The sequence below is a fragment of the Lithobates pipiens genome, unplaced genomic scaffold, assembly GCF_037356315.1.
Source record: "Lithobates pipiens isolate NorthernLeopardFrog02 unplaced genomic scaffold, aLitPip1_a1.2 Scaffold_18, whole genome shotgun sequence".
Taxonomy (NCBI): Eukaryota; Metazoa; Chordata; class Amphibia; order Anura; family Ranidae; genus Lithobates; species Lithobates pipiens.
The window spans coordinates 641,655,611-641,679,241 of NW_027507758.1; the positions used below are offsets into that span (position 1 = coordinate 641,655,611).

Genomic DNA, 23,631 nt, shown 5'->3' on the forward strand with positions numbered 1-23,631 from the left:
TAGGATCTCCCATTTGTTTGAGCTCTGGCAAGGCGACATTCCGGAACTTACTGAGGAGGACTGGGAGGAGAGTTTACAGCAATACCTGACCCTTGCGATTTCTGCAAGGGACAGGTTTATACAATTGAAGTTCCTCCACCGGGTATATTTTTCACCGGCACGCCTGGCAAGGATTTACCCTGACCGATTGACTACCTGCCCCAGATGCAAAGAAGATGATGCTGACTTTTTCCACATGGTCTGGTCCTGCCCTGGGGTAGGGGGATTTTGGAGAGGGGTCCTGGCCGATATTAATGCAGTGGGGGAGCTTACGATTCCACTTAGCCCGATACCTCTCCTGCTGGGTATCTGTGATTTTCTGGATATCTCCTGGGGGAAGAAACTGTTTATTTTTTACACTACACTCTATGCGAGGAAAGCCATACTACTGCAATGGAATCAACCTCTCCCTCCTACTAAACAACTGTGGCAGTCCCTGGTGAACGCGGCTTTACCGCTTTATAAACTTACATATCTGGGCAGGAACTGCCCTGGGAAATTTGGGAAGATTTGGGCGGCTTGGGTTGAGGCGAAGCATTTGACTATTGTTTAGGCTAGGGGGAGTGGAGGGTGGGGGGAGGGAGGGGGGTTTCCCCTTTTTTTTGTAATTTATGTGGTTTTTTGTGTGGTGGGGGGAGGTCTCGGGGAGGTTTTATATTTTATGTTGCAATGCTTAGTGACTCTATATATTGCTAAGAACTATCTGTGCTTATATGTGATACATTTGATTATCTGTCTACTCAAAATATGTATGTACCTTGCTGACGCATGTCTGTTTTCTGTTTTTTTTTTTGTTTGAAACATAAATAAAAATTCTTTGTTAAAAAAAAAAAAAAAAGGTGGCACAAGAGAGTACAGTACATGTAGGTCAAGAGGGCACAGTACAGGGGGGATAGGAGGACACAGTACAGGGGGGATAGGAGGACACAGTACAGGGGGGATAGGAGGACACAGTACAGGGGGATAGGAGGACACAGTACAGGGGGGATAGGAGGGCACAGTACAGGGGGGGATAGGAGGACACAGTACAGGGGGGATAGGAGGACACAGTACAGGGGGGATAGGAGGACACAGTACAGGGGGGGATAGGAGGACACAGTACAGGGGGATGCAGGAGGACACAGTACATGGTGTACATGAGGGCGCAGTGCAGGGGGTAGGAGATCATAATACAGGAGGGTCAGGAGGGCAAAGTATAGTGGGCAGGAGTGCATAGTAAAGAGGGGGAGGAGAGCATAATACAGACAGGGCAGGAGGGCACAGTATAGAGGTCAGGAGATCATAATACAGGAGGGCACAACATAGGGGCAGGAGGGCACAGTAAGCACAGTACCGAGGACAGGAGATCATAATACAGGAGGGTCAGGAGGGCACAGCATAGGGGCAGGAGGGCACAGTACTGAGGGCAGGAGATCATAATACAGGAGGGCACAACATAGGGGCAGGAGGGCACAGTACAGGGGCAGGATATCATAATACAGGAGGGTCAGGAGGGCACAACATAGGGGGAGGAGGGCACAGTACAGGGGCAGGAAAGCACAGTTCTGGGGGGCAGGAGTGCACAGTAAAGGTGGGGTGGGGGTCAGGTGACCAGGAGAGCACAGTACAGGGGGCAAGAGAGCACAATATGGGGAGGCAGGAGTGCACAGTACAAGTGGTAGTGGGAAGGCGTAGTATAGGGTGCAGTAATGTATAATACAGAGATGGTCTCCTCAAGCAGAGCAGCACAGGGAAGCTGCTGTCACAGATCTCACCTGTTCTGGCAGTCTGTCACTGGGCTAAATCTACAATTGGAATAACACCCCCGTGCATTCCTCCCACAGTTTTGGTGCTTTCCAAGAGTTAAAGAGGAGTGCCGTTTAAAAAAAAAAAAAGTCAGCAGGTGCAAACACTGCAGCTGCTGACTTAATAAACACACTCACCTGTCTAGGGCGCCCGCGATGTCGGCCGCCCGAGGCCGACCCGTCCCTCGGCTCTCGGGTCCCGGCGCCGCCATTCCCTCTAAGGGAAACAGGCAGTGGAGCCTTATGGCTTCACTGCCTGTTTCCTACTGCGCATGCACGAGTCCCGCAGCTACTGCGCATGCGCGAGTCCCGCAGCGCTTTCTGAATGGGACGCGCTGTATTCTGGAACACAGCGCGACCCATTACCCAGAAGACACCGCGACGAAGAGAGAAGACAGAAGATCTCCGCGGAGGAGGAAGAGGAAGATTAGAATTAAGTGCCTAGCAACAGGCATTTCTGGTAAGTAAAAAAAAAATTTTTTTTCATTTTTTTTTTTTTGATTTTTTTGTAATTTTTAAAAATGTTTTGTTTTCAGGGTGGCCCTCCACTTTAAGGAAGGACCCCGAGGTGTAGCATCTTACTATTGCTGCTGCTTGTGAGGGCGAGATGTGTACTGCTCTGATCACATGGGATGAATAGGAGAGGAGGGCCGGTGGGGATCAGAGCTGTACACATCCCACCCACACAAACAGCAGCAGTAGTAAGATGCTCCACCTCGGGGTTCTTCCTTAACTCTTGGAAAGTAGTGGGGAGGGATGTCATTCTGATTGTAGATTTAGCCCAGTGACCGGATGCTGCTGTAGCCGCACACCAGATTCCGGGACACTGCCAGGGACACGGCTATCCCGGGACAGCTTACTAAAAAGCCTGACTGATTGTCCTGGAATATTGGTATGATGTAATGCAAGATTATCAAGGTGCCCCTGGGCAGTGCCCATGCATTAAAGCGGAGCTCCACTCAAAAGGGGAAGTACTGCTTGTTTGCTTCCTCCCCCGCTGCCACATTTGGCACCTCTTGGGTGAGCGTGTACATGGTTTTGACAGGTACCCACTCCCACTTTCGGCTAACTTTACCATGGATAACTCAGCCGGAAGTTCGGCCCCCCTCCTCCCTCCCCCGCTGCTGAGCCATTTATAAAGTGCAGAGAGCTTTGTGCATGTGCAATAGGGAAGCGGCCATGAAGGTGCCAGGCTTCACTGACAGTCTCCCTTTGTCCAGATGGTGGTGGCAGCACACAAGAGCTGATTGAAAAATTGTCTGGGGTGAAGACACCGCTGGGTTCGTGGAGAGGTAAGTGTCCTGATATTAAATGTCAGCAGCTACAGTATTTGTACAGTATTTGTACCTGCTGACTTATTTTTTTCTGAAGGAGCTTGGAGATCCTCTTTAACCACTTAAGCCCCGGACCAATTGTCAGCCTAAGGACCAGAGGTCTTTTTACAATTTCGCACTGCACTGCTTTAACTGGTAATTGCGCGGTCATGCAATGTTGTACCCAAATGAAATTTGCGTCCTTTTCTGGTGGTGGCAGCCCCCAGGGGCTGATTGAAAAATTGGCTCGGGTGCTGACTTATTTTTTTCTGAAGGAGCTTGGAGATCCTCTTTAAGACGGCTCTGCTATCCCATAATCCCTCATCTCTATGGTCAGCTCTATATTTATTCTCCAGGGATTGGCCACAATGTTCCCGATTCAGCAAAGGACAGACATCTCCATCCAATGATATGATTACAATGTGGTCAGATTTATAGATCCTTCTAGAAGTCATATAATAGAGTCACTAATGTTTTACTAGTAAGGCTCACTGACCCACCAGGAAATGTTACCCATGGACTTAGTGGTCAGTGGGCGTGGCATGCTGGTAATCATGGGTCTCACTGATTGGACTAAACCTGGAATTGCTCTCTTTTATAACCAATGCCGCCATCTTGTACTATAACCAAATATCATAGAGTACCTACACTTCATGTATTCATAGTACTTGTGTGGATGTCGTTATTGATTATCAGAACATCAGAGGACTTAAAGTGACTCTGAATACATCCCAGTGTACAGCGGAGTCAGATTTAACCCCTTCATTACACTCACCTCTCCAGTCAGCAGGCCGAGGACCTCCAGGGTGAGGTTCAATATCATCTCATTCCGGGGAAATTCCTTCCTTACATTCTTCACAAAACTCGAATACTGCTGATTGTCCATCATGACGTCCTTGTAGAGATCCTTGTGTCCTTCTAAATACTCCCACTCCTCCATGGAGAAATAGACAGTGACATCCTGACACCTTATAGGAACCTGACACACACAATGATACAGTCACCATCCAGACACATCCCTTGTCTGTTACTGGATAATGTCCCAGAATTCCCAGAATCCTCCTCACCTCTCCTGTCAGCAGCTCCATCATCTTCTTGGTGACTTCTAGAATCTTCTCCATGTTGTGTCTCTCAGGTTTTAGGGAGTCACATGGAGGCACTGTGATGGTCATATGATCACCGGACTTCACAAGAGGAAATCTCTGTATTGAGGAACCAATAGGAATATCATGTTAGAATCCCAGAATCCTCCTCACTTCTCCGGTCAGGTCTGTGTTTTATTAATAGAGATAAGAGTGATGTCATGTGACCTCCCAGAATCCTCCTCACCTCTCCGGTCAGGTGTGTGTTTTATTAATAGAGATAAGAGTGATGTCATGTGACCTCCCAGAATCCTCCTCACCTCTCCGGTCAGGTCTGTGTTTTATTAATAGAGATAAGAGTGATGTCATGTGACCTCCCAGATTCCTCCTCACCTCTCCGGTCAGGACTGTGTTTTATCAATAGAGATAAGAGTGATGTCAAGTGACCTCCCAGAATCCTCCTCACCTCTCCGGTCAGGTCTGTGTTTTATTAATAGAGATAAGAGTGATGTCATGTGACCTCCCAGATTCCTCCTCACCTCTCCGGTCAGGTCTGTGTTTTATTAATAGAGATAAGAGTGATGTCATGTGACCTCCCAGAATCCTCCTCACCTCTCCGGTCAGCAGGTAGATGATCTCCAGGGTGAGGTTTAGTATCTTCTCAGTCATGTGACTCCGGTCCTCCTCCATCCTCATTGGTGCCCTCATTTGATCTATACAGTTCTCCTTGTAGACGGATAACTTTGGGAAATGAAAGTAAGAATTATTTGGATGGTGCTGGTCACACAATAATAGGATGTGGATGTGAGGGTGTAATAGGACGTTTGATGGACATTTAAGAACTACTCCCCCCCATGGGAACACATTTAGTCTAGATCTCCAGGGTGAGGTTTAGTATCTTCTCAGTCATGTGACTCCGGTCCTCCTCCATCCTCATTGATGAGGTCATATGCGGGTTTCTCTGTAGACAGATAGAGGAAAATGTACTGTTGAGCCTCTGATCAGCTGATTGGTAAGAACCAATGATGTGAAGGAATAGATAACCTGGTGTGGTGTTCTGTATACATATATAACCTGATCTGATGTTCTGTATACATATATAACCTGATCTGATGTTCTGTATACATATATAATCTGGTCTGATGTTCTATATACATATATGACCTGGTCTGATGTTCTGTATACATATATAACCTGGTCTGATGTTCTGTATACATATATAACCTGGTCTGATGTTCTGTATACATATATAACCTGGTCTGATGTTCTGTATACATATATAACCTGGTCTGATGTTCTGTATACATATATAACCTGGTCTGATGTTCTGTATACATATATAACCTGGTCTGATGTTCTGTATACATATATAACCTGGTCTGATGTTCTGTATACATATATAACCTGGTCTGATGTTCTGTATACATATATAACCTGGTCTGATGTTCTGTATACATATATAACCTGGTCTGATGTTCTGTATACATATATAACATGGTCTGATGTTCTGTATACATATATAACCTGGTCTGATGTTCTGTATACATATATAACCTGGTCTGGTGTTCTGTATACATATATAACCTGGTCTGATGTTCTGTATACATATATAACATGGTCTGATGTTCTGTATACATATATAACCTGGTCTGATGTTCTGTATACATATATAATCTGGTCTGATGTTCTGTATACATATATAACCTGGTCTGATGTTCTGTATACATATATAACCTGGTCTGATGTTCTGTATACATATATAACCTGGTCTGATGTTCTGTATACATATATAACCTGGTCTGGTGTTCTGTATACATAAATAACCTGGTCTGGTGTTCTGTATACATATATAACCTGGTCTGGTGTTCTGTATACATATATAACCTGGTCTGATGTTCTGTATACATATATAACCTGGTCTGATGTTCTGTATACATATATAATCTGGTCTGATGTTCTGTATACATATATAACCTGGTCTGATGTTCTGTATATATATATAACCTGGTCTGATGTTCTGTATACATATATAACCTGGTCTGATGTTCTGTATACATATACAGATATATCAGTAGGGACATGCCTGGATGGGTTTTCTGTCTTCACTGGTTAAAGTGGACTGGACAGTCCTGTTGGAACCTTGCCAGACGCCATCAGGAATTAATATTAGGGACAATTAGAGCCATCAAGGACTCCTTATCTTGTCTTGTTACATCTGACCATCCCACATGTGTCATAAGGGATGAAGTCACCACTTGCAGACCCCCTCATGTAGCGATCGAGTGGCCGATTTGTGCTAAATCATGTATGCTATTTACATTTCCAGGTAGGGCATAAGTTGGTCAGCAGGTCCAGGCCAATGATTTAGGACCAGGACTTGCTGATCGGCTTAGTGAATCACAGAACAGGGCTCTGTGTTTAATAACAACACAGAGCTCTGTACACACAGCACCAACATGGCTTTGTTTTTTATTCTCTGCAAGGCACATATCAGCCTAATTACATATTAGTAAAAGCAGCACATAATACACACAGTACACATTGGTAGGAACACAGTTAACATTTTGATCACCCTAGATCTTAACCCCATCCCATCTAGTGTCATTAGTACAGTGTCAGTGTATAGTAATTGTATTAGGCCTCATTCACACCATGGTGCAAAGACATAAGTTTTTCTGCATGTATTCTGCAAGAGCACCAAACAACAATAGTTTGTGCCCTGAGTGGAGGTATGTTATTAAGGGGCACGGATGGTGGACAGACATACTGGGGACACAGATGGTGGACAGACATGGTGGGGAAATGGAGGGTGGACAGACATGGTGTGAACACGGATGGTAGACAGACATGGTGGGGACACAGATGGTGGACAGACAAGGTGGGGACACAGATGGTGGACAGACAAGGTGGGGATACGGATGGTGGACAGACAAGGTGGGGACACGGATGATGGACAGACATGGTGGGGACACGGATGGTGGACAGACATGATGGGGACACGGATGGTGGACAGACATGATGGGGACACGGATGGTGGACAGACATGATGGGGACACGGATGGTGGGCAGACATGATGGGGACACGGATGGTGGACAGACATGGTGGGGACACGGATGGTGGACAGATATGGTGGGGACACGGATAGTGGACAGATATAGTGGGTACACGGATGGTGGACAGATATGGTGGGGACACGGATGGTGGACAGGTATAGTGGGGAGACGGATGGTGGGGAGACGGATGGTGGACAGACATGGTGGGGACACGGATGGTGGACAGACATGGTGGGGACATGGATGGTGGACAGATATGGTGGGGACACGGATGGTGGACAGATATGGTGGGGACACGGATGGTGGACAGATGTGGTGGGGACATGAATGGTGAACAGGTATGGTGGGGAGATGGATGGGGGAGAGATATGGTGGGGAGACGGATGGTGGACAGATATGGTGGGGACACGGATGGTGGACAGGTATAGTGGGGAGACGGATGGTGGACAGACATGGTGGGGACACGGATGGTGGACAGACATGGTGGGGACATGGATGGTGGACAGATATGGTGGGGACACGGATGGTGGACAGATATGGTGGGGACACGGATGGTGGACAGATATGGTGGGGACATGAATGGTGAACAGGTATGGTGGGGAGATGGATGGGGGAGAGATATGGTGGGGAGACGGATGGTGGACAGACATGGTGGGGGCTCGGATGGTGGTCAGACATATTGGGGACACGGATTATGGAGAGGGATGGTGGGGGTACAGATGGTGGACAGTGATGAGGGGGACAGAATAGCAGACAGGGATGATGGGTACAGAATGGAAGACAGTGATGAGGGTGATGGAATGGCAGACAGTGATGAGGGTGATGGAATGGCAGACAGTGATGATTAGGGATGAGATGAACACCCCCGGTTCGGTTCGCAGCAGGACATGCAAACAGGCACAAAGTTTGTTTTAACGTGCAAGCATCTTCAAAGTCTATGGGACACGAACATGAAAAATGAAAAGTTCTAATTTTATAGGCTTATATGCAACTTATTGCCATAAAAAGTTTGGGGACCCAAGTCCTGCCCTAGGGGATATGTATCAATGAAAAAAAGTTTTATAAAATGGCAGTTTTTTCGGGAGCAGTGATTTTAATAATACTTAAAGTAAAACAATAAAAATGAAATATTCCTATAAATATTGTGCCTGGGGGGTGTCTATAGTATGCTTGTAAAGTGCCGCAGTTTCCCCTTGTTTAGAACAATACCACAGCAAAATTACATTTCTAAAGGAAAAAAGTCATTTAAAACTTTATTAAAAAAATGCCTCTCAGACATTGTCTGACATATCAATGGCCCCCCTACCCACAAAGTACTCCACATATCTGGATCCGACTTCACAGGCGCTTTGGGGGGGGGCAAGCCAGGACGAGCAGCTTCAAGGGCCGTGAGGTTGACATTTTACGGCAAGTCTACATCAGGCCCAACTGAGGCCACATAGTTTACTGAATGTTTTTTCAAAAAATTGTGCAGAACGCAGCATGAAAGCACAATATGATTTAGTTTATATTCCGCCATGTGGATTGGAGTAAAAAAAAGGCAGAACTGGCTGGCCATTATCCCGAAAGTCTTCTCCACTACTCTTCTAGCTCTGGCCAGCCACACATTAAAGATCCTCTGATCCGGGGTGAGGGTCCTCATCGGGAAAGGCCACATCAGATGATTTGCCAGAGCAAACGCCTCATCTGCAATGAAAACAAAGGGCAGTCCTTTGACATTCTCCTCTGCAGGTGGCAAGCCCAGACTGCCACTCTTGAGACGCCAGTAGAACTCCGTCCGCAAGAACACTACACCATCCGACATAAGGCCCTTTTTCCCCACGTCCACATACAGGAAGTCATACGTCGCTGACACCACCCCCAACATCACAATACTATTATACCCCTTGTAATTATAATAGTAGGACCCCGAGTTGGGGGTGGGACGATGCGGACGTGTTTCCCACCAATTGGGAAAGTCCCAACGGCTGGCAAAGTGGGAGGCCACAGTCTGCCATTCCTGTGGCGTTGAAGGAAACTGTGGAGCCAAACAAGAAAAAAAAAATCATAGTCATTTTGCACATAAACATTGCAAGTAGATTGGACACAAACATTTTTGGCCAAGATCAGTATAACATTTTTGGAAATTAGTATTTAAAGCCTAAAGTATAAGGTCCCCTTATCAGATTTCTCACCCCCCATCTGATGGCCCATTGCAAAAAATTAGGGGGGGGTATTTTGGACAGGTTACCCTCTCCACTTCATTGAGAGCTGAATGCAGAAATAATGTGTGATACTTTGGCCAGCCCCTCATTACTTACACTATTGGCAGCCCACCGGACAGGCCAGAAGTGTCATAATACTAAAATAAGGAACAAATGGAAGCACATTTTGACATTCTGCTATTACCTATTAAGATAATAATAGGAGAAAAAAACTTTAAACTGTAGCATTTGAAAGTATTGAGGCAGGCCCTTGCACTACATGCTTTGGTGAATTCATCCATAAATCGGACCAGAAAAAAGGTAGGTATAGTGTGTATTGGGTTTGGAAAAGTCAGCAGATAGAGGATTGCTATGAGCTGACCAAGCAGTTAGGGGGAGGGGGGTTCCTAATGAGTTTGGCCCACCAAAAAAACAAAATCTGGCACTCTGCATGAATTTAAGCACACACATAACATTTGTACTAATTTTAGGGGGTATTTAGGGGAAAGCAATAGTATAGAGCTGACAAAATACATTCCTAAGTGACTAGGCTTTAGGTTTATGGGCCCAGAAGAGCATGCTGGGGAAGTTAGTGAAGGAAAATATGCATGAAGGACAAAAAAGGACCTTGAAAAGCTTCCAGCATGCAGGAGGACAAAGGGGCACAGCATATCAATTAGAGCATATTGCAATCATGGTAATTAGGGAATGAGGAAAGGAATACAATACATTAGCAAACATTAAATACATAGAATGTGATGTTAAAGGAGAAAACTTACCTTAATATAGTCCTTCTGCAGGACCTGTATGATGGCAGAACAGGTCTCTGGAATATTGATTCCCAGAGCCTGGGGGAGATGCCTGTTGAGAACTTCAGGTCCTGAAGACTTCTCCCTGTCGCCAAGTAGCGCAATGTGGCGATGAGCCTCTGCTCCGGAGTGATGGCTTGCAGCATGCAGGTATCCTGCCTGCTGATATAAGGGGACAGCAAAGCCAGCAGACGGTGAAAAATGGGGTCCGTCATCCAGAGATAATTCCTGAAATCATCAGGATTATTCTCCTGGATCTCACAAAGCAAAGGCATGTGCGAGAACTGGTCACGCTGGAGCAACCAATTCTTGGTCCACGAACTCCTCCTGGTCCCTGTTCATGGACTAGACTTGTGTCAAAGCTAAAAGCCCAACACAAAGTCCCTGCAAAGCATGAACTCTACGACAAGTACGTACACGAAACATGGCTTAAAACGGTCGGCTGGTCAGAACGGACCTGTAGAGAAGTAACGATCTAAAGCACGAATCTGAAAAGCGCAAATTGTCTCTTACCAAACTTCTACTAACACGCAATAAACACGAGATCAGCAGAAGGAGCCCAAAGGGTGCTGGACGTGGTGCTGAACTTCCCTTTTCTAGTCTGGTCGTACACAGTTTTCGTCACCACATTATTGGCAACCAGAAATTCCAACAACTTTGTCCGACCGTGTGTATGCAACACCACTTCCGGACTAAATCCGTCTGAATTTATCATTTATTTATTTATTTTGTTGTCGGAATGTCCGACCATTTGTACAAGGGCTAACTGAGCTAGTCTGGGCTGGTTCTTACATTATCTGATATCTGAAGTTCCAGACTGGAGGAAGCAGTGTGCTGACGGAAGCACTGAAGCAGAGTGTCGGACGTTCCATTACAGTGGGATTTTCACCAGCGGCGTGGCACTGACCTGGCACCAACCCCCGGGGGTTGGGCACCTACCTGATATAAGACTGGCAGGCTATGGTGTCCTCTCCTCTTCTGGGGTGCAGGTGTTGTGTCGAATACTGTCCCCCCTTGGCTAGTGTCCGCCCTGTACTGCGCTTTCGAAGTACGGAGGACAAGGAGACGCCAAAGGTCTCCAAAGATGAACAGCGCCAGTGCACTGAGTCCAGGTTCAAACCCCACCATCCAAGTGGACATAGAGTTAGAATAAAAAATTGCAGAGCAAAGCGAGATTCATCAAGATTACCTCTATAGGGTTACAGTGGGAAGGCACCACCGACACCCAAAGAACAATTTTTCTGCACCAGTTTGACAAGTGCATATCATTGCAGCAAGGCAAATTCTTGCTTCCATCAAGAGTACCTCTATAGGGTTACGGTGGGAAGGCACCACCAACACCCAAAGACCAATTTGTCTGAACCTGTTTGACAGGTGCATATCATTTAAATTTTTTACAGCAAGGCCAATTCTTTCTTTCATCAAGATTACCTCTATAGGGTTACAGTGGGAAGGCGCCACCGACACCCAAAGACCAATTTTAATGCAGCAGTTACTTCTATCCACACAGTACACAAGAAACAATAATTACAGACTTGCAGACTTACCGCGATGCCTGGATGGGGTCCCACCAGCCGAAGGTCCCAATTCCACCGCTGCCGGACCTCCCTGCTGCCCATCGTCCTCCGATTGTGGCAGCTCACCTTAAAGCCTCATACACACGATAGGACTTTGTACAAACTTTCCCTTGGATTTTTGTACAAAGGGCGTCGGCCGCCACCTTTGGTCAACTTCTGTATTGTTGTCTGATCTTTTGCATTGGTTCTGAGCATGCCTGTTTGTACTTTGTACAAAAGTCCTATGGTTTTCTGTACACACAATCAGACTTTGCTCCATCGGACTTTTGTTGCCAGAAGGTTTGTCCATTCGCACAGCCAACAAAAGTCAGATTAAAACCAAAAAAGTTTGTCCGATGGAGCACACACACGGTCGGATGTTGCTCCAAAACAGCTAATTTGCATGTTTGTTGTCAAAAAGTCTGATCGTGTGTATGGGCCTTTAGAATCGCTCGTCCGCCAACTCCGCCTCGCTACCCGACTGCCCTCCAGCGGATGCCGGGGATCCGCGGTCCTCCATGTTCTTCCTCAACGGGCCAGACCCGCCTGCTGACTTCTTTGTCGCCTTGCCAGGACCTGCGTGCCCCTTCTCACAGTGCCATCCCAGGCCACTGCCAGCCTCATCCATCTGTCCTCTGCTTGTTGCATCCCTCTGTCTGCTGCCTGCTGCATCCTGCTGTCCATCCATCCATCCCAGTGAGACTGCATGCTGCCTGCGTGGAAAGCCCAGCAGCCATGTTCCTGGACATCTCCCGCCTAAGCCCCACCACTTGCCGACTCAAGGCCAGGAGCAGAGGCCTCTCTTGCAGTCCCAGTCCTCCTTCTATGCCCAGCATCCGCCGTGGACCTGCCGGTGCTGCCCCCCACAGATCCCCGGCCCGACTGACCATGATTACCGCCCTCCCCACCACAGGCACTGCCGTGCGCTTCGCGGGTGGCCCTGAATTAGCCCTGCCAGTCCTGGCATGATGCTTTTGTATCCCAGAGAGGAGGGGGGGAGGGGGATCTGGCGAAAAGTGAGCACTGCACCCCGACCCGCTGGCTTGGACGCTGAAGATGTCTCACCCAGCGCTGCTGCCAACCTACCTTCAAGCCATCCAGGGCCCCTGGAAGCCGCCTCAGCCTTCAGTTTGGCGAATAGCTCTTCCATGGCAGCCATGCTTCCAAGCTTGCTCCTCCTTGCAGACAGAGCTGGGGAGAAACCACGCCCTCTGCTCAGTAAACTATGCTCCACCCACATCCTGCCTCTCCTCCAATCCCTGAATACTTTTCCACACTAAAGCCTTTTCTCACCACCTTGTTAACCCTGTCATGCCCGCCCTGCGCTTATTGTTGGTTTTCTTTTGCTCTGGGCTTTCTTTATGAGTGGTAAATGCTCCTCTCTCTAAAGTTAGTAAATGTTCATACATATAAGGAGTTTGAACTAGGTCAACAACTTCAGGAAGAGATGGTAATTCCCCTCCAGCAGCGTGCAATGATCAATCTAGCTGCCGACAGCACATGAGTAGGGATGAGCCAAACACCCCTGGTTCAATTCGCACCAGAACCTTCAAACGGACCAAAAATTTAGACGAACTTTAGAACCCTATTAAAGTCTATGGGACTCAAACGTGCTAATTTTAAAGGCTAATATGCAAGATATGCAACAGACAACACCAACAATAAGGGGTATCTTCAGGTGTATACTGTGCTGGAGGCACACATCACCCACTTTAACTCCTGCAGATGGCTGTATTAGAGAACACCAGCAATAAAGGGTAGATACAGGTGTATACTGTGCTGTGCTGGAGGCACACAACACCCACTAACTCCTGCAGAAGCCTGTATTAGAGAACACCAGCAATAAAGGGTAGATACAGGTGTATACTGTGCTATGCTGGAGGCACACAACACCCACTTTAACTCCTGCAGATGGCTGTATTAGAGAACACCAGCAATAAAGGGTAGATACAGGTGTATACTGTGCTGTGCTGGAGGCACACAACACCCACTTTAACTCCTGCAGAAGCCTGTATTAGAGAACACCAGCAATAAAGGGTAGATACAGGTGTATACTGTGCTGTGCTGGAGGCACACAACACCCACTAACTCCTGCAGAAGCCTGTATTAGAGAACACCAGCAATAAAGGGTAGATACAGGTGTATACTGTGCTGGAGGCACACAACACTCACTAACACCTGCAGATGCCTGAGAAAAGAACACACTGTCCCTGCCTATCTTGCTCTTTCCCTGCATGCTGGAATACACTACACAAGGCCGCCGGCTGGAAGCCTTATATAGTGTGGGGCGTGTACTGAACCCCCTGAGCTATAATTGGCCACAGGCATCCTGCCTGTGGCCAATTATGGCTCTCCTCGCTGCCGGTGCTGTGATTGGCCAAGCATGTGGGGTCACGGTGCATGCATGGCCAATCATGAGCCAGCAATGCACTGCGATGGCGCAATGCATTGTGGGCCGTTCGTGCCACATGAATTTGGTGCGAATGATCCACAAAGTTCTGAATTCGCCGAACAGACGAACGGCCGATGTTCGAGTTGAACATGCGTTCGAGTCGAACATCGAGCTCATCCCTACACATGAGTAACCACAGATCTAAATTGTGGGGAAATTCGATCTATATCCAGGTTTAACACAGCTAAATGAGGGGATGGGGTGAAAGGTGACTTAGTCAGTATACAAAGAATATCTGTAACGCTCTGCCAGAAATGTGTGAGATATGGGAATGACCAGAATAAATGATGGATAATACCACTATAGCCACATTTCCTCCAGCACAGCGAGGAGGATTGGGTATTGAATTTAGAAAATTGGGAAAGTGTCAAGTACCATTGCATATTGATTTTCTGGGTCAATTCCCAGAGTGACATGCACCTAGTGGCTTTGTACATGGAGCTGATAGCAGTCATCCATTGTTGTTCGGTAAACTGTCTCTGTAGGTCCTCCTCCCATCTCCTAAAGGGCTTTGATCTATTGAATGATTGTTTGCCTTGGAGAGTTTTGTAAAATGAGGATATGCCTTTTTAGTTGGGGTCATCTGTGAAGTAGTAATTCCATATTTTTACTGGTAAGTTACTCTCTAGGAGGGGGCAGGAGGAGAGGCAGTGAGATATACGGTAAGAAAGTAAAGTATCCATGCTAGGGGCACTATATGTTGCTCACATTTGGTCAAATGTTTTGAGTGAGTTTCAGGTTTTAAGTTGTGAGGTATAGGTTGTTTGGCTGGAGAGCCAATTAGGGATGTTTAAATTTGCCATGAGAAGTCGTGGAGTTTTGAGTGGTATTTGGATAGCTTTAGTCTCTATATTTGGCCAGGATGTGTTGGTCAGTTTTTTCCGAGCTTTATCTGCAGCGTGTATAGTTGGAGGTTAGTGTTTGAAATCGTGCTAAATAGCCATTGTTTGACCAGGTATTGCGTAGGCCTCAATCTTTCCCCGTAGAATATTAGGGGATGGCCCAACCCATCTTTTAGTTGTGTTAGGACGGTAGCATTATAGTCCTCTGACACATCTATGTAGCCTGAGCTTCCCGCTAGCCTATGTATAATGATTCCTGTGTGCTTTGCTCTTGGTTCTTTACCTTGCCATACATAGCGATGAATAGTAGATTGTAGGGAGTTAAGTTAGGATCGGGATATTGGGATGGGGATAGGGTTGCCTCTTTTTCTTCAAGTCAAAACTGAGCACTTTAGCAGCACACAGCAATTTTTTTTCTTTTTTTTACAGTATATACTATACACTACATATATTTTGTGATTAAATAACATGTATACTCATATGAAGTTAATCACAACAGTCCCCTCTTACATCAGAGTAAACAGAGTTCCCCTTTGACATCAGAATCCGCAGAGTTCCCCTTTGACATCTGAATCCACGGAGTTCCCCTTTTACATCTGAATTCGCAGAGTTCCCCTTTGACATCAGAATCCGCAGAGTTCCCCTTTTACATCAGAGTCCACAGAGTTCCCCTTTACATCTGAATCCGCAGAGTTCCCCTTTTACATCTGAATCCGCAGAGTTCCCCTTTGACATCTGAGTCCGCAGAGTTCCCCTTTGACATCTGAATCCGCAGAGTTCCCCTTTTACATCTGAATCCGCAGAGTTCCCCTTTGACATCTGAATCCACAGAGTTCCCCTTTGACATCTGAATCCGCAGAGTTCCCCTTTGACATCAGAATCCGCAGAGTTCCCCTTTGACATCTGAATCCGCAGAGTTCCCCTTTGACATCTGAATTCACAGAGTTCCCCTTTGACATCTGAATCCGCAGAGTTCCCCTTTGACATCAGAATCCGCAGAGTTCCCCTTTGACATCTGAATCTGCAGAGTTCCCCTTTGACATCTGAATGAACAGAGTTCCCCTTTGACATCTGAATCCGCAGAGTTCCCCTTTGACATCAGAATCCGCAGAGTTCCCCTTTGACATCTGAATCTGCAGAGTTCCCCTTTGACATCTGAATCTGCAGAGTTCCCCTTTTACATCTGAATCCGCAGAGTTCCCCTTTTACATCTGAATCCACAGAGTTCCCCTTTGACATCTGAATTCACAGAGTTCCCCTTTGACATCTGAATTCACAGAGTTCCCCTTTGACATCTGAATCCGCAGAGTTCCCCTTTGACATCTGAATCCGCAGAGTTCCCCTTTGACATCAGAATCCGCAGAGTTTCCCTTTTGCATCTGAATTCACAGAGTTCCCCTTTGACATCTGAATCTGCAGAGTTCCCCTTTGACATCTGAATCCGCAGAGTTTCCCTTTTGCATCTGAATTCACAGAGTTCCCCTTTGACATCTGAATCCGCAGAGTTCCCCTTTGACATCTGAATCCGCAGAGTTCCCCTTTGACATCTGAATCCGCAGAGTTCCCCTTTTACATCTGAATCCGCAGAGTTCCCCTTTGACATCTGAATCCGCAGAGTTCCCCTTTGACATCTGAATCCGCAGAGTTCCCCTTTGACATCTGAATCCGCAGAGTTCCCCTTTGACATCAGAATCCGCAGAGTTCCCCTTTGACATCTGAATCCGCAGAGTTCCCCTTTGACATCTGAATCCGCAGAGTTCCCCTTTGACATCAGAATCCGCAGAGTTTCCCTTTTGCATCTGAATTCACAGAGTTCCCCTTTGACATCTGAATCCGCAGAGTTCCCCTTTGACATCTGAATCCGCAGAGTTTCCCTTTTGCATCTGAATTCACAGAGTTCCCCTTTGACATCTGAATCCGCAGAGTTCCCCTTTGACATCTGAATCCGCAGAGTTCCCCTTTGACATCTGAATCTGCAGAGTTCCCCTTTGACATCTGAATGAACAGAGTTCCCCTTTGACATCTGAATCCGCAGAGTTCCCCTTTGACATCAGAATCCGCAGAGTTCCCCTTTGACATCTGAATCTGCAGAGTTCCCCTTTGACATCTGAATCTGCAGAGTTCCCCTTTGACATCTGAATCCGCAGAGTTCCCCTTTGACATCTGAATTCACAGAGTTCCCCTTTGACATCTGAATTCACAGAGTTCCCCTTTGACATCTGAATCCGCAGAGTTCCCCTTTGACATCTGAATCCGCAGAGTTCCCCTTTGACATCAGAATCCGCAGAGTTTCCCTTTTGCATCTGAATTCACAGAGTTCCCCTTTGACATCTGAATCCGCAGAGTTCCCCTTTGACATCTGAATCCGCAGAGTTTCCCTTTTGCATCTGAATTCACAGAGTTCCCCTTTGACATCTGAATCCGCAGAGTTCCCCTTTGACATCTGAATCCGCAGAGTTCCCCTTTTACATCTGAATCCGCAGAGTTCCCCTTTGACATCTGAATCCGCAGAGTTCCCCTTTGACATCTGAATCCGCAGAGTTCCCCTTTGACATCTGAATCCGCAGAGTTCCCCTTTGACATCAGAATCCGCAGAGTTCCCCTTTGACATCTGAATCCGCAGAGTTCCCCTTTTACATCTGAATCCGCAGAGTTCCCCTTTGACATCTGAATCCGCAGAGTTCCCCTTTGACATCTGAATCCGCAGAGTTCCCCTTTGACATCAGAATCCGCAGAGTTCCCCTTTGACATCTGAATCCGCAGAGTTCCCCTTTGACATCTGAATCCGCAGAGTTCCCCTTTGACATCAGAATCCGCAGAGTTTCCCTTTTGCATCTGAATTCACAGAGTTCCCCTTTGACATCTGAATCCGCAGAGTTCCCCTTTGACATCTGAATCCGCAGAGTTTCCCTTTTGCATCTGAATTCACAGAGTTCCCCTTTGACATCTGAATCCGCAGAGTTCCCCTTTGACATCTGAATCTGCAGAGTTCCCCTTTGACATCTGAATCCGCAGAGTTTCCCTTTTGCATCTGAATTCACAGAGTTCCCCTTTGACATCTGAATCCGCAGAGTTCCCCTTTGACATCTGAATCCGCAGAGTTCCCCTTTGACATCTGAATCCGCAGAGTTCCCCTTTGACATCTGAATCCGCAGAGTTCCCCTTTGACATCTGAATCCGCAGAGTTCCCCTTTGACATCTGAATACGCAGAGTTCCCCTTTGACATCAGAATCCGCAGAGTTCCCCTTTGACATCTGAATACGCAGAGTTCCCCTTTGACATCTGAATACGCAGAGTTCCCCTTTTACATCTGAATCCGCCGAGTTCCCCTTTTGCATGTTGTGACAGACCTAGCTGGGACCGAGGCTCTTGGAGGGGACTGAATGCGAGCCTCTTGCCTTGTGATTATGGGCCCTGGCATTTGGGGGAACGGTGCTCTTTGTGAGCTGTATGCCTGGGGACCCCTGAGGTGGTGTTACTTGGATTCAGGTCCGTGACCCCCCCCCCCCCCCCCCCCAAGACACACAGACTCTGGATATGTAAAAGCCATGTTAGCAATAGACTGAAACTGTTTATAATATACAATGTATACAGGACATGCTGGGACTTGTAGTCTTCCTGTGTATAATATACAATGTATACAGGACATGCTGGGACTTGTAGTCCTCTGGTGTATAATATACAATGTATACAAGACATGATGGGACTTGTAGTCCCCCTGTGTATAATATACAATGTATACAGAGGACATGCTGGGACTTGTAGTCTTCCTGTGTATAATATACAATGTATACAGGACATGATGGGACTTGTAGTCTTCCTGTGTATAATATACAATGTATACAAGACATGATGGGACTTGTAGTCCCCCTGTGTATAATATACAATGTATACAGAGGACATGCTGGGACTTGTAGTCTTCCTGTGTATAATATACAATGTATACAGGACATGCTGGGACTTGTAGTCCTCCTGTGTATAATATACAATGTATACAGGACATGCTGGGACTTGTAGTCTTCCTGTGTATAATATACAATGTATACAGGACATGCTGGGACTTGTAGTCTTCCTGTGTATAATATACAATGTATACAAGACATGATGGGACTTGTAGTCCCCCTGTGTATAATATACAATGTATACAGAGGACATGCTGGGACTTGTAGTCTTCCTGTGTATAATATACAATGTATACAGGACATGCTGGGACTTGTAGTCCTCCTGTGTATAATATACAATGTATACAGGACATGCTGGGACTTGTAGTCTTCCTGTGTATAATATACAATGTATACAGGACATGCTGGGACTTGTAGTCTTCCTGTGTATAATATACAATGTATACAGGACATGCTGGGACTTGTAGTCCTCCTGTGTATAATATACAATGTATACAGGACATGCTGGGACTTGTAGTCTTCCTGTGTATAATATACAATGTATACAGGACATGCTGGGACTTGTAGTCTTCCTGTGTATAATATACAATGTATACAGGACATGATGGGACTTGTAGTCCCCCTGTGTATAATATACAATGTATACAAGACATGATGGGACTTGTAGTCCCCCTGTGTATAATATACAATGTATACAGGACATGATGGGACTTGTAGTCCTCCTGTGTATAATATACAATGTATACAAGACATGATGGGACTTGTAGTCTTCCTGTGTATAATATACAATGTATACAAGACATGATGGGACTTGTAGTCCCCCTGTGTATAATATACAATGTATACAAGACATGATGGGACTTGTAGTCCCCCTGTGTATAATATACAATGTATACAGAGGACATGCTGGGACTTGTAGTCTTCCTGTGTATAATATACAATGTATACAGGACATGCTGGGACTTGTAGTCCTCCTGTGTATAATATACAATGTATACAGGACATGATGGGACTTGTAGTCCCCCTGTGTATAATATACAATGTATACAAGACATGATGGGACTTGTAGTCCCCCTGTGTATAATATACAATGTATACAAGACATGATGGGACTTGTAGTCCCCCTGTGTATAATATACAATGTATACAGAGGACATGCTGGGACTTGTAGTCTTCCTGTGTATAATATACAATGTATACAGGACATGCTGGGACTTGTAGTCCTCCTGTGTATAATATACAATGTATACAGGACATGCTGGGACTTGTAGTCTTCCTGTGTATAATATACAATGTATACAGGACATGCTGGGACTTGTAGTCTTCCTGTGTATAATATACAATGTATACAGGACATGCTGGGACTTGTAGTCCTCCTGTGTATAATATACAATGTATACAGGACATGCTGGGACTTGTAGTCTTCCTGTGTATAATATACAATGTATACAGGACATGCTGGGACTTGTAGTCTTCCTGTGTATAATATACAATGTATACAGGACATGATGGGACTTGTAGTCCCCCTGTGTATAATATACAATGTATACAAGACATGATGGGACTTGTAGTCCCCCTGTGTATAATATACAATGTATACAGGACATGATGGGACTTGTAGTCCCCCTGTGTATAATATACAATGTATACAAGACATGATGGGACTTGTAGTCCCCCTGTGTATAATATACAATGTATACAAGACATGATGGGACTTGTAGTCCCCCTGTGTATAATATACAATGTATACAGGACATGCTGGGACTTGTAGTCCTCCTGTGTATAATATACAATGTATACAGGACATGATGGGACTTGTAGTCCCCCTGTGTATAATATACAATGTATACAAGACATGATGGGACTTGTAGTCCTCCTGTGTATAATATACAATGTATACAGGACATGATGGGACTTGTAGTCCCCCTGTGTATAATATACAATGTATACAAGACATGATGGGACTTGTAGTCCCCCTGTGTATAATATACAATGTATACAGGACATGATGGGACTTGTAGTCCCCCTGTGTATAATATACAATGTATACAAGACATGATGGGACTTGTAGTCCCCCTGTGTATAATATACAATGTATACAAGACATGATGGGACTTGTAGTCCCCCTGTGTATAATATACAATGTATACAAGACATGATGGGACTTGTAGTCCCCCTGTGTATAATATACAATGTATAGAGGACATGCTGGGACTTGTAGTCCCCCTGTGTATAATATACAATGTATACAAGACATGATGGGACTTGTAGTCCTCCTGTGTATAATATACAATGTTTACAGGACATGCTGGGACTTGTAGTCCTCCTGTGTATAATATACAATGTATACAGGACATGTTGGGACTTGTATTCCTCCTGTGTATAATATACAATGTATACAGGACATGCTGGAACTTTTCGTCCCCCTGTGTATAATATACAATATATACAGGACATGCTGGAACTTGTAGTCCCCCTGTGTATAATATACAAAGTATACAGGACATGCTGGAACGTGTAGTCCCCTGTGTATAATATACAAAGTATACAGGACATGCTGGAACTTGTAGTCCCCCTTTGTATAATACAGAAACTATACAGGCCATGCTGGAACGTGTAGACCCCCTGTGTATAATATAAAAAGTATACAGGACATGCTGGAACTTGTAGACCCCCTGTGTATAACATAAAAAATATACAGGACATGCTGGAACTTGTAGGCCTCCTGTGTATAATATAAAAAGTATACAGGACATGCTGGAACTTGTAGACCTCCTGTGTATAATATAAAAAGTATACAGGACATGCTGGAACTTGTAGTCCCCCTGTGTATAACATAAAAAATATACAGGACATGCTGGAACTTGTAGGCCTCCTGTGTATAATATAAAAAGTATACAGGACATGCTGGAACTTGTAGGCCTCCTGTGTATAATATAAAAAGTATACAGGACATGCTGGAACTTGTAGTCCCCCTGTGTATAATATAGAATGTATAGAGGATATGCTGGGGCTCTCCATAGACATGAGGACACATAAGACATGGAAGACTCTACATAGACATGAAGTCCTCCAGTGTATAATATACACTGTATACAGGACATGCTTTGACTTGTAGTCCTCCTAGGGAATAATATACACTGTATACAGGACATGCAAGGACTTGTAGTCCTCCGGTGTATAATATACACTGTATACAGGACATGCTAGGACTTGTAGTCCTCCGGTGTATAATGTATAATGGACATGCTGGGACTTGTAGTCCTCTGGTGTATAATATACAATGTATACAGGACACGCTGGGACTTGTATACAGTGTATATTATACACCGGAGGACTACAAGTCCCAGCATGTCCTGTATACATTATATATTATACACCGGAGGACTACAGGACATGTTGGGACTTGTAGTCCTCCAGTGTATAATATACAATGTATACGGGGCATGCTGGGACCTGTAGTTCTCCATATGCATACACATATACACACATACATACTAAGATGAGAAGATATGAAGATATACAGTATGTTCACTCCTAATGATGTTACACAGATGATAAGATGGCTCCTAAATCCAACCTTTGTCTTCTCTTTATGTTCCATGTAATTGGGACATCGGAGTGATGACACCCATGTGGGCAGTACCCGGGCTGTCTTGCCATTTTTATCAGTTGGGTGACCACCTAACATACAGGTTCCAGGGACCCCTGAGGTTCTCAGCCCCCTACATGAATGGTGGCCTATCCTTCCCATCCTCAGGACTGTGTATGGTTGAGCCCTTCTCTCCCAGGAGTACTCACACATTACATCCAAGCACCGGCTTCCAGGACTCTGCAGTCAGGGTTCCACCAACCCTCACGTCTCTTCTTTCCCCTCCAGGCACTGGCTGTAATGGTCGGCACTTCTCTCCTAAGTATTCACACCGAGGTCAGATCTTACAGAAAACTTTCTTTACTGTGTTTTATAAGATCTTATTGTGTGAATAGTACCCCACAGACACACATCGATGTCTGTAGTCTCCTTCCGTTCTCTGTCTCACAAATCATTATATAGACTGCTAGAGAGGAAATTCAGGTTTACTACCCTAAAAGGAAATATTCAAGGATCTCAGAAGCAGCAGGAAGCGGTGAAGACGTAAACAGGAACTTGTGGTTTCACAGACAGCTACTGGTATGAGCTGAGGAGATCAATTCATCTCTTTTACAACTGTCTCAAGCACGAGCTGATACATAACAATCAATATATTGGCATAGAAAGTAACTGCCCAACTCATGGCCGAGATCGTACATAATTACTTCATGCTGGAGAACGTTGTATGTCTAGTGAACAATTAGTCTTGACTATTGTATAGCAGATGTAACCTATTTACCATCCACTACCAGCCAACCCTCCAGCCACCATTCCCCCCATACTTTTACCAATAACTGAGACCACACCAAGCTGGAGTAAACATTGGCCATGGCAGCCATCTTCTTTTTATTAAAAACACAAATAAAATTAACATAAACTGTATAACATCTGTTATAAAACAAAATCCCCATCAGTTAACTACTCACGTTGGTCTTTGCAGGAAAAACCCCCCAATCTTGCCACTCGATCCACTCCTGCTCTGC

At 45.5% G+C, this 23,631-nt stretch overlaps 3 protein-coding genes across 4 annotated transcripts in view; 1 reads left to right on the forward strand and 2 right to left on the reverse strand.

Annotated features, from left to right (window-relative positions):
* Nucleotides 1-23,631, reverse strand: part of LOC143986903 (uncharacterized) — a 1,023,878-nt gene that overhangs the window by 722,158 nt on the left and 278,089 nt on the right. The window lies entirely within an intron of this gene.
* Nucleotides 1-23,631, forward strand: part of LOC143989536 (uncharacterized) — a 297,691-nt gene that overhangs the window by 38,047 nt on the left and 236,013 nt on the right. The window lies entirely within an intron of this gene.
* LOC143989879 (uncharacterized) lies at nucleotides 3,371-23,131 on the reverse strand. 2 transcript variants are annotated; one of them, XM_077490158.1, is made up of 3 exons: nucleotides 22,819-23,131; nucleotides 4,831-5,179; nucleotides 3,371-4,338 (listed from the first exon to the last, which is right to left on the reverse strand). In XM_077490158.1, the coding sequence occupies exons 2-3, from the start codon at nucleotides 4,924-4,926 to the stop codon at nucleotides 3,961-3,963; spliced, it is 474 nt and encodes a 157-aa protein (XP_077346284.1). In that variant the 5' UTR covers nucleotides 4,927-5,179; nucleotides 22,819-23,131; the 3' UTR covers nucleotides 3,371-3,960. The 2 variants fall into 2 exon arrangements, with proteins under 2 accessions (XP_077346284.1, XP_077346285.1); XM_077490159.1 differs by having other exon boundaries at nucleotides 3,372-4,338; nucleotides 4,831-4,959; nucleotides 22,819-23,128.

What these genes read in the sequence shown, in the direction of transcription:
- LOC143989879 (XM_077490158.1), bottom strand. Translation starts at nt 4,926, where the DNA reads ATGAGGGCACCAATGAGGATGGAGGAGGACCGGAGTCACATGACTGAG. An exon ending in TCTACCTGCTGACCGGAGAG is followed by an intron (nt 4,339 to 4,830) that starts GTGAGGAGGATT and finishes TCCTCAATACAG; the next exon opens with AGATTTCCTCTTGTGAAGTC.